The sequence below is a fragment of the Euphorbia lathyris genome, chromosome 3 (genome assembly GCF_963576675.1).
Source record: "Euphorbia lathyris chromosome 3, ddEupLath1.1, whole genome shotgun sequence".
NCBI lineage: Eukaryota > Viridiplantae > Streptophyta > Magnoliopsida > Malpighiales > Euphorbiaceae > Euphorbia > Euphorbia lathyris.
The window spans coordinates 27,848,877-27,863,261 of record NC_088912.1 but is presented as its reverse complement, the minus strand read 5'-3'; the positions used below and the strand labels follow the sequence as shown (position 1 = coordinate 27,863,261).

Below are 14,385 nucleotides of genomic sequence, written 5' to 3'. Positions count from 1 at the left end.
AAGCGCAGAAATAGTTTCTCCAATCTCCGCCATTTTAAACTCTGCAACATAACTCTCCGGCTACTCCCCTCAGGACTCGTCAATTCTGATCATTGGATCAAGTAAGACACTAATCTTTTTATAGTTCTACTTTTTCCCATTTGTTCATCTTTTATTGCATTTTTTGTTCTCTTTTCTTTTCCTTTTCGCGCTCAATGTCGTGAATTCAACTAGGCTTTATGTTTGCGCGCTGTCCTTTTGCTAGTCTGTGATTTTTTGTTTTGTTGTTATTTACAGATAAAGAATTCCAATCTCTTTCTTCTGTTGAATATTCAATTTGCATATACTTGGTTTTTAGTTACTGTTTTTAGTTCCCTGTCATTTGGCGTTGCAGTTCGTCGGATTTTTTTTCAAGTTTGAGTAGATACTGATGTTTTTGGCCACTTGGAGGTGAAGACAAAATTTGAATCTATTGTGTATTGACGTTTACTTGTTTATGTGTGGTCTGAATCTGTGGTAACTGAAATCAGAGAACTGTCATGCCAGAAATTGGGGGAAAGGATAGGCAAAATATTCTTGATGTAGTGTTATGAATTTTGAGATTGAAACATAACTTGTTCATTTATTCGATGGAGAAAGTAGGGTGGGTTTGTGAGATTAGTACAACAACTTGAAATGGAAGTTTTTCATATTTAATTTTACTTGATTTTATTTAAAATTGAATGTGTTATATGATTGTATATGATGCTTCCTGGCAGTGGATTTAGATGAGGGAGTTGTAATAGCAGAGGGCTCTGCTGGTCACGATTTGGTTGGAAATGAAGGGGACTCAGTTATGCAGGAAGGTGATTCAATTGTAGAACCATATGAAGGTATGGAATTTGAATCTGAAGATGCTGCAAAGATATTTTACGATGAATATGCTCGAAAGATAGGGTTTGTAATGCGTGTGATGTCTTGTCGTCGTTCTGAAAGAGATGGAAGAATTCTTGCCCGTCGACTTGGCTGTAACAAGGAGGGTTATTGTGTTAGTATTCGAGGCAAATTTGGAAATGTTCGAAAGCCACGTGCTAGTACTAGAGAAGGTTGCAAGGCAATGATCCATGTTAAGTTTGATAAATCTGGGAAGTGGGTGATAACAAAATTTGTGAAAGACCACAATCATCATCTTGTAGTAGCTCCACGTGAAGCTCGTCAAACAATGGTGAGTTCTTCTGTCCTATTTAATTATATAGTACCCTGCATCATCATTCACCATCATCCATTTTTTCTACTAGTTCGATGGGTAATAACTTGCCTGTTTTCATTGGAATGAATTTAACTCCTTATATGCTTAATTATTTAAGAAGTGTATGATTTCGTTTTGCACAAAGTTTGTGTTTTCTCTTTTTAACTTGGCTTGACAATTATTGTCAGTTTAAATGAAAAATGGTTAAAAAAGAATTTGATGGAGCATGCTTCTTAAGCAAATCAGAACCAACAAACTTGATGCTACAACAAACATATTTTGGAGAGGAAGGCTCCTACATAGGTTTAAATGCTGTCAGTGCACTCAACTAGAGAAGTATTTTTCTTAGATGATCAGGCAGTATAAATAAAGAACAGCTGAATAAAATGCTCTTATTTTAAAAAAAAAAAAGAACTGTTTTTTTTTGCCAACTCAAGCTGTTTCAATCAACCCATGGATATTTTCAGTGAAATTTTCTAGCGTGATAAGAATTGTAAATAAAGTAGAACAAACCACGGATAAATTAGATCACAAACATTTTCAGGTTTGCAGCAAAATTAGGAGACCTATGGCATTTCAGTTGCCATCTAAGATATGTTGAGAGTAGTATACACAACGTGGTTGCTTGTATGGAAACACTCTAATGAAAGTTTAGGTTTGATGAACAGTCAACTATATGTCTACATGTAAATGAACTTATAAAATAATTAATAGACCCCAATCACATGTGTATCTTTTGAAAGTGAACTTTTATTTTTATTTTTATACTGAAAACCACCCCAACTTTACTTATTCGGTAATCACAATCTTAGCATGTGAAGAAGGGGCATGTGCTAAATCAATGTGTAATTAATTTTCAACCATGACAAATTTTAACTTTTTACATAGAAACCCTGATTCTTACCTCTTTAAATGGAATAAGTAAACCTCAGTACAGATCCTTGACAGTGTGAAATCAGTAATAGACTCAACCTGAAGTTGATTTGCCTTGAATTGTTGTAGTTAGATGGCACTCTTAATTATGCCAATTCCGAATCTTCTAGCTTTCTTTTTTCTGCTTCAGAGTGACCAATTTTATTATCCTGGAATTGAAACCTTTATCATAGGTTGCTTGGATTCTTAATTAATTAGAGAAAGGGCTTTATTTCCTAGTTCCACAATTACATTGTTTCCTCAAAATTATATCATTTCCTTAAGTCTTAGCCATACTGCATTTATGTTAGAAAGGTCAACTGCTATGCCAATTTCAGTTAGATGATTATGCTCATCGGATTAAGTCTGGTTGGTTGAAGTGGAATAGTGCTATGGGTTTCCTTTGCGATCCCGGTATGCCTAATAGATTGAAGGGAAAATTCTACCGCATGACAATTAGACTGCATTGTTATATGGTATGTAATGTTGGGCAGTGAAATAATGTCACATTCATAAAATGTTGGTGGTGGAGATACATATGTTGCGATGGATGTGTGGCCATACGAGAAAGGATCGGGTGAGAAATGAAATAATTAGGACGAAAGTAGGGTTACATCTATTGAGAATAAAATGAGGGAAAATCGACTAAGGTGGTTTGGCCATGTAAGACGAAGAGCGCTTGATGCGCCGGTTAGAAGGATTGAAGAGTGGCAAAGAGATGCAATGGTAAGGGGTAGGGGAAGGCCTAAGCAAACTTGGAAGAGGGTGATTGAGAGTAATATGAGTTTATTGGGGTTTGAGGAAAATATGAGTGGAGGGAGAGAATATATGTCGCTGACTGACACGACTTGATTTACGGTTTCGTATGACGGTTCATGTTAGCTGACTCCGAACCATTTCGGGACTAAGACTGTGTTGTTGTTGTTGTTAGAAGATCACTTCAAGAAGAAAAAAACTCTTCTTGAAAACATTTACAATGTCTATATAATTGAGGAAGAAAGTATGTTATTGTCTGTGGAATCCCATTGGTGGACACTATAGTTTTTTGGTTGGAACGTAAACATGGATGTCTGCTTTTCAAGAAGCAAAATTAGATTCTGCAAAGATGCTGTCAAGACTATACCAACATTAAGGAGTAACCTTGAACTATGTCATGATTTGTTTGACAGAGATGGTACTATTGATGATTCATCTTGTGATACATTTCAATTGGTCTGGAAGTATTAAAATCTTGGTGAATATAATGATTCTCTTTGAAGGTGAACTTTCATCGAGTAACCATAAAAATGTTTATAGACGGTTTCTATCTAAAGGAAGTGGTGTCCATGAAACAATTATGAAATGAATGTGGAGAACTTGTTAGATTTAGAATTTTGCCATTCCAATATTGAGATACTATGCTTTTTTCTTATATTCACTGTTTTTCATTTTATTGCCTCGTAGTTGTTGAGCACCTAGTCCTCATGGGAGGAACTAGAGGGGGTCAGTGAGGATCCATCGACCCCCGGACTTTGGGGAGAAAATAATAAAATTGCATTTACATTGAAAATTCGCTAAACATAAAAATACGTAATTCCGTTAATCCCAAAAAATAATCTGTGTTTCTTGCTTAATTTTTGTCCATCGACCCTCCAAGTATTTGGCTCGGGTGCCACTGGTAGTTGTTGATACTTGATAATACATTTCTTAGTTAGTGCCCTGAACCATTCAACGAAGAAGCTTAAACTTAAATATGAGAAGCCCGGATAGGGTTTTAGAATCTGTCTTATTACTTATAACTCACAACGAACATGTCCTGGTTTTTCAAACATGGTGAGCATGAGGTAATTGAAGAAAAAGGGATAAACAAGTCTGTTTAGTTGCAGTGGTTTCAAATATGAAATGCCTTTTGCTTATATTATTGTGCTTAAATTATAGCTGCTGCTATTTTCAACAGCGACGCTTTTCGGTTACATGTAAAAGTTATGTTATTTTATATGGTTGATATCATAGTTGTTAAAGACGTGCCTTACTCAAGGCTCAAGGTCTTGAGCCTTGAATGTAGAAAGTGAGGCTCAGCCTGGATCAAGGCGCGTCTGAGGGTTTTCACTAGGATTTTATTTTTTATTTTTTACTGTTTTCTGTAAAATAACTATTTGATTAATCTCAGTCACTAATCTAATAAGAATATTAAGAGTCATAACTAAATATAGAAAGAACAGAGAAGGATTAAGAGCAGTCAGGTAATGAAAGAAGAGTCTCCTCCACTCCACGTAAAAATAAACTGCGATAGACACGGTGAAGAACAAACAGAGAACGTGCGGTCTGGAATTATGTGTACTTTTTTTTATTGACAATGAATGGTTATTAGTTTAGTAGCATTAGTTATAATTAGGCACTTAGGTTAAGACCTTAAGTATGTGTTATAAGTGTGTTTTTTTGCTTTATGCTTAACTAGTAAAAGAGTATATATTTTTATTTTATTTTATGCACTGCGTATTCCTATGGCGCTCGCCTGGCCTTGCGCTTTGAGCCTAGGCTCCAGGACCCCTTAGCGCGCCTTGTGCCTTTAACAACTATGGTTGGTATTAAATATTATCCCATTTGCCCTCATAAAACCCATGCCTCTTCTACTTCAAAGTACAAATTCTGCTCTTGCATATTCTTTTATCTATAAATGTTTTTTTTTTCTCCTTACTATTTTATCTCCTTGAGGAAAATTGCCTGTTACTGCACCTTAATGTAAAAATCAACACTTTTATGTGGTTCACAGAAAGACTGAACTCTAAACTTTCTAACCTACTACTTTTCATATCTTTCTAGTTTGGTTTTTCATGTTTCATCTGTTTGCCATTCCTTAAAATTGCTTACTTGTGTGGATATTTCTTTTCGCCCTGTAATGACTGCTCTCAAACAAGCCGTCTTTCTTGTTGGATGTGCAAATGATACCATTGCATGGTTCTTTTACTTAAATCAGCAGCAAATGAGATACTCAATTCAAATATGAAATGTGTTATTCATTTGATAGGATGAGAAGGACAAGAGAATTCAAGAACTAACCATGGAGCTGAGGAACAAGAAGCGCCTATGTGCCACATATCAAGAACAATTAAATGCATTCATGAAAATTGTTGAAGATCACAGCGAGCAGTTATCCAAGAAAATCCAAAATGTCGTAAAAAATCTAAAAGAATTTGAGTCTATAGACCAGGCGCTTCTACAGCATCGATAGCCGGGTAGTCTCCACATTTACAGTAAGTTTTTCCATATGCAAGATACCAAGAACAATTAACTGCGTTCATGAAAATTGTTGAAGCTCATAGCGAGCAGTTATCCAAGAAAATTCAAAACGTCGTAAAAAGTCTAAAAGAATTCGAGTCTATAGACCAGGCTCTTCTACATAGATGCTCCTCGGTAGTCTCCAGATTTACAGTAAGTTTTTCAATATTGTTCTTCAAGTTATTTAGCTGTGCAGTATAATTTTTTTCCCCTTAAATTTTCACTTGAGTTCTAGTTCTAGCCGTGCTTATAAGGAAGAGAAGTAGCTATACTAATTACAAATGTAATTATACCATTTTACTGATTTGTAATTGATGTGAACACAGCATAAGTTAGCAGAGAAAATTAGTGAATTAGTCTGTCCAGTTGTATATCATATAGAAGTGCTAATTAACCATGATAGTGAACTTTTTTTTCTAAAATTGCTTATGGATGCAGAGATTGATAATTGGCTGGATCAAAGTGTCTCGATAGTCCCTCAACTTACGTAAAATGTAATTAGTTAATCACTTGGTTGCAAAAAAAAGTAAGTTACACGCGGAAGGTGTGTTACACGTGTCTTGGAAAAGTAAAACAACCAAGTTCGGGTTTCCGGTTCTAAGATAAGTTTTACTCTTGAGCGGGTAAGAACTTCCTTTTTTATATGTTTTAATCCATTTTGTAGATTATGTAATACCATTTTAAGGCTCATGGAACACATCTTTCATATATAACTTACTTTTTTGCAATCGAGTGATTAATTAATTACATTTTACGCAAGTTGATGAGGTTATCTGGACATTTTATACAAGTTCAGAGCTATCGTATTAAGACATTTTGAAAGTTCAGGAGCAAATTAAGCTTTTTGGACAAGTTTAGGGATAAATGATGTATAAAACCTTTTATGGTAGACACTATGGTTACTTTGTTTTTTCTACCATTGGATTGGATGATGATTTTGTTTTTTCCACTATTGGATTAATTTTCTATCTCATCATCCGATAGTGAAAAAAACAAAGTAACGGTTACTTTATAAAGAACAAATTAACCATAGCTTACACCATCCCTTTATATTTAAAACAGGGTAAATTAACACATGGCATTGGCTTCTCCACTTCGGCTTTGGCTTTCTATGGCCTTTAACTTTAAAAACTCTCATGAAAGTCCTTGAACTTTATCTTTTACTCACACAAGGGTCCCTTAACTTTTACTCACTCCAATAGCAGAGTTACCTTTCATTTCATTTCATTGTAGGTAATGATATTTTAAGAAATTTTAATTTTTAAATTTTTGGTTTTGAGGTCATTAAATATTGTTTGGTTTGGAGAGAAAAAACTCCAAAAACTATGATTTAGAAAATTGAAAACGTAGTTTAATGAGAAATATGGTTCTAAACAAATTTAATTTTTTTAACTTTTCTATTTTGAGATTGTCAATGATTGTTTTGAAGTCTTTTACTTTAATAAAGGATTTTTATGTTAGTAAGGTAAACTTTAGGGGTAAACTTTAGGGTCTTTCATATCAAATTTTAAGTTTATGGATCATAAAAAAAAAGTGAGGTAGGTTGATGGACCATGTATGTAACATATCCCATTATGGCAAAAAGCATTACGGGGCTTTCATCATTTTGATTTTGGTGGATTGAGTTTTTAACCTTTCATTTCATTTCATCGCATAGACCAGACCTTGATCATTTAATCACTCGTTGTCATTTTGATTTTTAGAAGCAAAGTGCAGATTTAGCTCTAACGTATGATATGGAAAAATTTAATTCTAACGTCAATTTTAGTTTTGCGCTATTGAAGATTTGAAAAGTCTGGTTTGACTGTTATTTAACTGTGACATCGTGCCTTTCAAACAATTTTGCCGATAAATTGAAGTAGTTTTATACGTTTTTTGTTGCTTTTTTTTAAACTATATTAATAGCACGTTAAATATTTTAGATAGTTTGATAAAAAAAAATGTGAATAATTTTAGGCAAAAAGCATAATCAAGCCTCTGAATTTTGCATGTTGTAAGGATCAAGCTCTTGATCAATTGTTTTTTCACATTGAACCATTGATTATTGATTCTGTTATGGATCAGGTTCTTATTTAACTTTTTCGTTGCGTTTGGGTTGCCTACATTGTTCCAGCGAATCAGTTTTTGACATGGACAAATAAAAATAAGAGTTTCTTGATTAAGAGATAAAAAAAATTAAAAATTAAATATAAAATATAAAAATTAATTTCCAGTAGATTCTTCCGAGGTCAATCTTTTCCTTTCCAATTTTACGATTTCTAACATCATAATCGTCAAATTGATATTCTCCCCTAACACCAAATCCATTTTTAGCATGTTCTTCCAAACTTGATTTTCAGCTTAGAAAAACTTACTCGAAATCGATTTCTGTAATTTGTTTTTATTTTTTACTCTCTCCTCTAGTTAAGAAAATTATTTTTATTTATTTGTCTATGTGGAAGTAAAAAATTTCATGTCAGCAGGCTGAATCCCTTAATGGTGCTTGTTGTCCAAACTCGATGGAAAAGTTAAATAAGGGTTCAATCCATAACAAAAATGTAGAAAAATAATTGATTAGAGGCTTGATCTTTAAAACATGCAAAGTTCAGGAGTTTAATTATGTTTTTTTAGAAAAGTTTATCAGTTGACTCGACAATTTTTAATAGTTTCACACTCCCTAGTAGTAGCTTGAAAGAACATGTAACAGTCATCGATAAATCACAAATGGCAAATACGGGGAACCCCATTTAAAGTGATGAATATCACCTGAAGCTTCTAAAAAAGAAAGAGCTGTTGACAAACCCTTTGCACAGGTAAAAAAAAAAAGTAAAGAGAGATTAGAAGTCCTCTTTGACGGATGATCAGGTCAACCGAGTGAAGCGTCATTAATAATGCAATCATCTACCACTTCTTCTCATTTTCACTATTTTGGAAATAACAATCACTCACTATTTCTTCTCATTTTTTGATATTGTAAACAAACACCTAGAAAATATATTTTTTTCAATATTTTATTTATTTATTTAATATTTACCACAATATTTTTCAACAAATAAATGACGCCTACAATGTTATTTTTTTTGGATTTCTTATTCAAAAAGAATCTTTTATCTTTTCTTTAACCATAAAAAATATTGTTTTATTTTTCATTTTTTAAACAACTTTATTCTTTCGATATTTAAATCGATGGAGCCAAAATCGAAGGATAGTTAAACAATGGAAGAATTTTTTTTAGTAGCGACAACTTTAGCTTTTAAACTCGGTTCATCTACACGTTATGTCTTAACAAAAGAATACGAGGCTGTAGGCATCGGCTCTAGGCCAAATTGTATAATGGTGGCCAATCCCAGCACATCGTAGTCAAGTAAATGTTCTTTACATTTACCATTTTCACCACCTATCATCGTAACTATATTAACGACACAGTAAAAGATTTTACAAAAAAAAAATGTATGAAACTGTTTCAATTTATCGACAAACTGGTTTAGAAGGTCCGATGTGGTTAAATAACAGTCAAACAAATCTTTTCAGATTTTTAGTAGCGTATGGTTAAAATTGATCTTGTTTGAAAACATTAAGGTTAAATTTACACAATTTCATACGTTAGGGTTAAATCTGCACGTCGCTTGAAACTGTCTAAAATATTTTAATGTGTTATTAACGCACTAAATATTTTTTTTGTTAGTAATGCACTAAATATTTAACCTTAACGTTCAAACAAAGTACATATTTAGTTCTAACTTATGAAATTGTGCAAATTTGACCCTTAACGTTTAAGATCAAATTTAAATTTTAATCAAAATTTTATAAAACAAAAATTCAATCAACATATAATTTATAATAATTTTATTTTTATTTTTATAATATAATAAATAGAAAAATATTATACATTTGTTTGGGTAGTGGTGTGAAGCCACTATCTATAGTTGACAGGAATTCCAATCAACATACTCATTATAGTTAGGACTGTAAATGAACAGAGCCGTTTATGATCGGCTCGATAAAAGCTCGGCTCGACTTAGCTCGATTTGTAAACGAGCCGCTCGTGAACACGATTTACTGGCTCGGTTCGTAAACGAGCCAAGCTTGAGCAGACCAAAGCTCGGCTCGAAAGCTCGTGAGCAGGCTCGATTAGAACATTTATGAACAAATTTTAATTTTGTAGAAAACTATATAGTTTTGTGTTAGTTCACAAATATCTAAACTTAATATTATTTCATTTGCAATTAGATGAGTTCGTTCACAAACATAATAAATGAGTAATAGACGAACTATTTGTAAGCATCTTGTTTATTTAGTCATGAACTTTGCTTGTGAGTTTGTTTATGTACACAATTAAAGAGTTATTTGCGAGCAAACTTCACAAATATAATTAACAATTTACTCACAAACAATTCATGGTTAGATAATTTTTTTAATGAACCAAATCCAAAAGAGGATTTTGGGCTCGGCTCAAGCTCGTTGAGCAAGCCAAAGCTCGGCTCGATTACAGCCCTAATTATAGTGTCTATGATGCCGTAATGAGTAATTGAATTTTAAACAAAATAATTTTTTAATTCCAGTTGAAAAACAACCCTTTTAAGGAAATATTTCCCAATAAAAAAATTACCTTAAATAAAGAATTAACCCATAAATTTCTCTAACTTTGTTACTCATTTTTTTTTATGGTAACTCATTTTTATTTTTATAATCTAAATATTATTTAATTTTAAAACATTTTACAATTATAAAAAAAATTAGTTCTAAATCACTTGGATTTAGAAAACAAAAAGAATCATGGATGTAAAATTGGTCTTCCAAAGCAGTCAAGTTATGGATTCAATCGCCACAAATTTTAATTATTCGCAAAAAGAACCCCAAATTTATTGAAAAAAAAAAGTTCCGGTGTTGTAACATAAAATTAGAATTCAATAAAAATAATAAAGCAGCTTGCCTGCCTGGCTGCCTCTGCTCATCGCAACTTACTATCTTCTGGTTTCTGTTATTTGTACAAATAACTTCCTTCCCAAATAAACTCAGCCTAGGGTTTTGATTTCCCTTATTGCTCAACCTTGGGCTGGGGTTTTCTCTCTCTCAACTTTTCCTGCTATTTTTCGCCGATCTTCTTTCAACTTTATGTGCATGTTTCATTGGTGTTGTGTTGAGAAGCTGAAGATGAATTCAGTAAATGAAAGGTCTTGTTGAAGAATTGGTTTCACCCAAATGTAGCACATGTAGTTCTGGAATCTTTTCTCGGGTAAGAAATTTGTGTTCCTCTTAGCAATTTAAGCTTCAATTTGATTCTATCTTTAAAAATTGGGTTCATTTACTTATCATTATGACTTTTCTCTTAATTGAGAGCTGAATTTATTTGCTTCGAAGTGATTTCTAGCTTGAATTATTATTCTATATAGAATTTTGAACTTGAATAGGTGTTAATGGTAATTAAAGTGAAGTAATTGAATTGGAGATAGCTAAGGTATAATAGAGACTTTGCTGTCCATTTTGGGGGTGGCTGGATGAGGGATATACGAACTCGATTAAGAACCTGTTGCTTGTTTGGAAAGTGAGCCTGGGTTTGTATATGATGGGGCGTACTATATAATTCACTCTGTTATAGATATTATCATTGTTATTTGGAGATTGAAGTTGGGATCTTGTCCCTGGATTGTGTGCTTTAGGGAATTGTGAATCTAGGGTCGATGTTTTTGGTAATTGGGGATTTACTACATGCATTTATGCTGGAAGTTTGTAGCGCTGACACGACTTGATTTCACGGTTTTATACGATGGTTCATGTTAGCCGACCCCGAATCATTTCGGGACTAAGGCTTTGTTGTTGTTGTTGTTGTATTTATGCTGTAAGTTTAGCTGCTCTAACTTCTAAGAATCAAATAGTAATTGAATGTGTCCATCTTCATATTTCTCCATGAATACTATGTCAAATAGAAAGGAAAAAAAAAGTTTCTTCCATCTATTTTTGGATTCATATATTAGAATTTAATTTTTTGGGGTTTATTTGTTGGGGAGAGCATATATTTCAGATCAAATTATGGTAATAGTTGTGGTGCTGATCACTTCTTTCTGGCTATAAAGCATTTCCTTGTTTTCTTATACTAAGCTAATTAATTAAGGTCATACAGCATTTCCTTGTTGTGGTGCTCCAAACTCCTCTTTGGTAGCATTTTCACTTTTCGTGTCCGTTTTCGTTCCAGCTTTGTTTTCATTTACATTTCCGTTTTGAAGACTATGTTCTAGTAATAACGTTTCCGGTGTCCGTTTTCATTTCTGTTTCAGTTCCCATTTCTGTTTCCGTGCAACATAGGTCTGTCTTTCATTCCAACAAATCATGATTTTCTAGTTTCGCCTTCTAGTGAAATATATTGAGTCTTTTTTTGATTTTCTTCACTGGCTTCCCAACTTTATCACTGCTTGTGCTTTCCCCTTTCTGGAAAAATTCATTTGATTGATGATATTCGTCTTCTGGGTATGTATCTGAATGGTTTATAGTTCATCTCTCCTTTTTAAACTTCTGGAAGCACCAAACTAAAACCCCTGTATTTTTTACTAAAGGAGCTTGAAACTGATTTAAATACTAGATGTAAATGCATAGTTAAGCATCAATTATCATAGGGCTGGAAAATCAATCCTCCCTCGTAGTAGCTATAAGCATGCTTCATCAGGTACGGATCTAGGGGAGTCGGGAGGGGGTGGAGCACCCACTGGTTGCAGGAGAACTCCATTGAACCTGTGTGTGGAGCTTAAATTTTGTAGGATAGCCATCTAAAATATTTTAACTAAGCACCCATAGTCATTGGAGCACCCCCAGTCACCGAATCTTGGATCCGTTACTGTGCTTTTGATGACTGTGAGGGGTCAGTTTGTTGGTGATGACATTTCCTTATGTTTCAGAAGAAAAATGCTTAATGTTGTATCTTCTGTTCTTCATACTCTATTATTGAACTTGATAAAAGTCTTAATTTCTCATAGGTTTGAGATGGCAAGTACCTCTGACCAACAATTCCATTCAAATGGGAATTATAGGGGTTGGCTAGCAGAAACTTTTGATGGCCTTGAAACTACAGACGATGAGCTATCAGACAATTTGGATGGCAAGGACAATATCATTCAACCCATTATTAATAATTTTTCTACAGACTTGGAACCATTTGAACCATTTATTGGAAGGGAGTTTGAATCGGCAGAGGATGCTAGGGAATTCTATGAAATGTATGGCAGGCGCATGGGCTTTACTATACGGAATAATCGTACACGTAGGTCACTTAAAGATAACTCTATAATTGGTAGAGAATTTGTTTGCTCAAAAGAAGGTTTTCGTGGTGTTACAAAAAGAAAAAATGGAGCTTTTTCATCAAGGCCTGCTACCAGAGCGGGATGTAATGCAATGTTGAGGATAGCTTCAAAAGATGGAGGAAAATGGGTCATTTATGGTTTCACTAAGGAACACAGCCATGAACTCAGCCCTACCAAAATACTACCTAGACGTTCACACAGAATCGCATTCAATGAGGTATACTTCGGGATTACTTTTTGTATTCCGTTGTTCAAGTTCTGGGAAGTGCATAAATACAAAAAATGTTGGTTTTTATATATAACTGATGTCTCTATGCAGGATGAGAAAGATCTGAAAATTCGGGAGCTATCGACTGAACTGCACCGTGAGAAAAAGAGATCTGCTGCTTATCAAAAGCAGCTAAATACCGTCTTGAATTACATTGAGGAGCATACACAAAAATTATCACTTCAGATTGATGCAGTATCTAACAAAATGAGGCAACTTGAGAGTGGAGAGACTGACAGTTCATATTCTGAGTAGAATATGATCAAAATTTTCTACTATTATCTTTCTGGTTTTCTTCATAAACTGGAAATCGGAATACAAGTTTTGAAGCTTAGAGTTCGCTGATGGAAACTCGTATGGAAATATGATACAAAGATCCTCAATGGCTTCAGCAACATGTAACCTTCAACAATGGTTGCCTTTGTAATTCCACAGTTACAGAGGTATGTAGACAGACTATTATAAGGCTATTTTTGGAGGCTGATGTATTTAAGTAGAGCATGTTGTAATATCTGTGAATAATAGATAGAGATGGAACAATATATTCATAGGTTTAATACATCCTGAACTTATCCAAAAAGGTTGATTGGCTCCTGAACTTTCGAAGTGTCTAGATAGCCCGCTCAACTTGCTTAAAATATAGTCAATTAACCATTCAGTTGTAAAGTAGGAAGGTGTGTTGCACACGCCCTTGGGATGTTATTACATAATTCACATAATATATGAAACATATTAAAATGAAAGTTCTTAACTGTAACACGTCCTCTGTGATATTAGAACCCTATACCCCGATCTTAGTCATTTGACTTTTTCATGGCGCGTTTACTTCTTTACAACCAAGTGATTGATTGACTATATTTTAAGCAAGTTGGGAGACTATGGGGACATTTTAAGCAAGTTGAGAGGGCTACAGGTGCTTTGAAAGTTCAGTGGAGCCAATCAAGCTTTCTGGACAAGTTCAGGGCAGATGTCTTATGTATTAAGTGATTTTCCTATTACAAAATCCCTATTTACATATTCACATGTGAAAATACTTCCCAACATCCCAAATATGAAAGTAACTTCATCTTTGTAGTATCCACATGTTGAGAAAGTCTTTGGTTTCTCTTACATATATTTTGAAGCAATATATTGTTCATAGAATTTTCTGATATAAAATTATGTGTTTTTCTATTTATTTGATATATAATTCTGATATGGTTGATTTGAATGGAAAGATTGTATTTTTAAAATCAATGATGTGAACTACACATATTTTAAATCTATCTAATTGTAATTTTTTTTATTTTTTTTTTATTTTTTATGGAGGGAGATAGCAAGCAGTCTAATCTTACTTAACAGTTTCTCTTTTCATTATTCTCATTCATTAATTTAGTAGAAAGTTGGAATTCTGAAGTTATTGATAAAGACATCTATTTATCACAAGATTCTAGTAATGCATTTGTCTTTGTCTGTCACCCTATATTTAA

The 14,385-nt window shown here is 33.6% G+C and overlaps 2 protein-coding genes across 2 annotated transcripts; both read left to right on the top strand.

The window, feature by feature from the left end:
* LOC136221606 (protein FAR1-RELATED SEQUENCE 5) lies at nt 1-6,105 on the top strand. The gene is made up of 3 exons (XM_066008991.1): nt 1-101; nt 738-1,183; nt 5,127-6,105. Coding segments are annotated over exons 1-3 (651 nt in total). The 5' UTR covers nt 1-100; the 3' UTR covers nt 5,331-6,105.
* A 4,080-nt stretch (nt 6,106-10,185) lies between these two features.
* On the top strand, nt 10,186-14,106 carry LOC136224912 (protein FAR1-RELATED SEQUENCE 12-like). Its single transcript, XM_066013341.1, has 3 exons — nt 10,186-10,592; nt 12,325-12,865; nt 12,968-14,106. The coding sequence occupies exons 2-3, from the start codon at nt 12,332-12,334 to the stop codon at nt 13,169-13,171; spliced, it is 738 nt and encodes a 245-aa protein (XP_065869413.1). The 5' UTR covers nt 10,186-10,592; nt 12,325-12,331; the 3' UTR covers nt 13,172-14,106.
* The last annotated feature ends 279 nt before the right edge of the window (nt 14,107-14,385 follow it).

What these genes read in the sequence shown, in the direction of transcription:
- LOC136221606 (XM_066008991.1), top strand. An exon ending in GTGAAGCTCGTCAAACAATG is followed by an intron (nt 1,184 to 5,126) that starts GTGAGTTCTTCT and finishes TTCATTTGATAG; the next exon opens with GATGAGAAGGACAAGAGAAT.
- LOC136224912 (XM_066013341.1), top strand. Translation starts at nt 12,332, where the DNA reads ATGGCAAGTACCTCTGACCAACAATTCCATTCAAATGGGAATTATAGG. An exon ending in ACAGAATCGCATTCAATGAG is followed by an intron (nt 12,866 to 12,967) that starts GTATACTTCGGG and finishes GTCTCTATGCAG; the next exon opens with GATGAGAAAGATCTGAAAAT.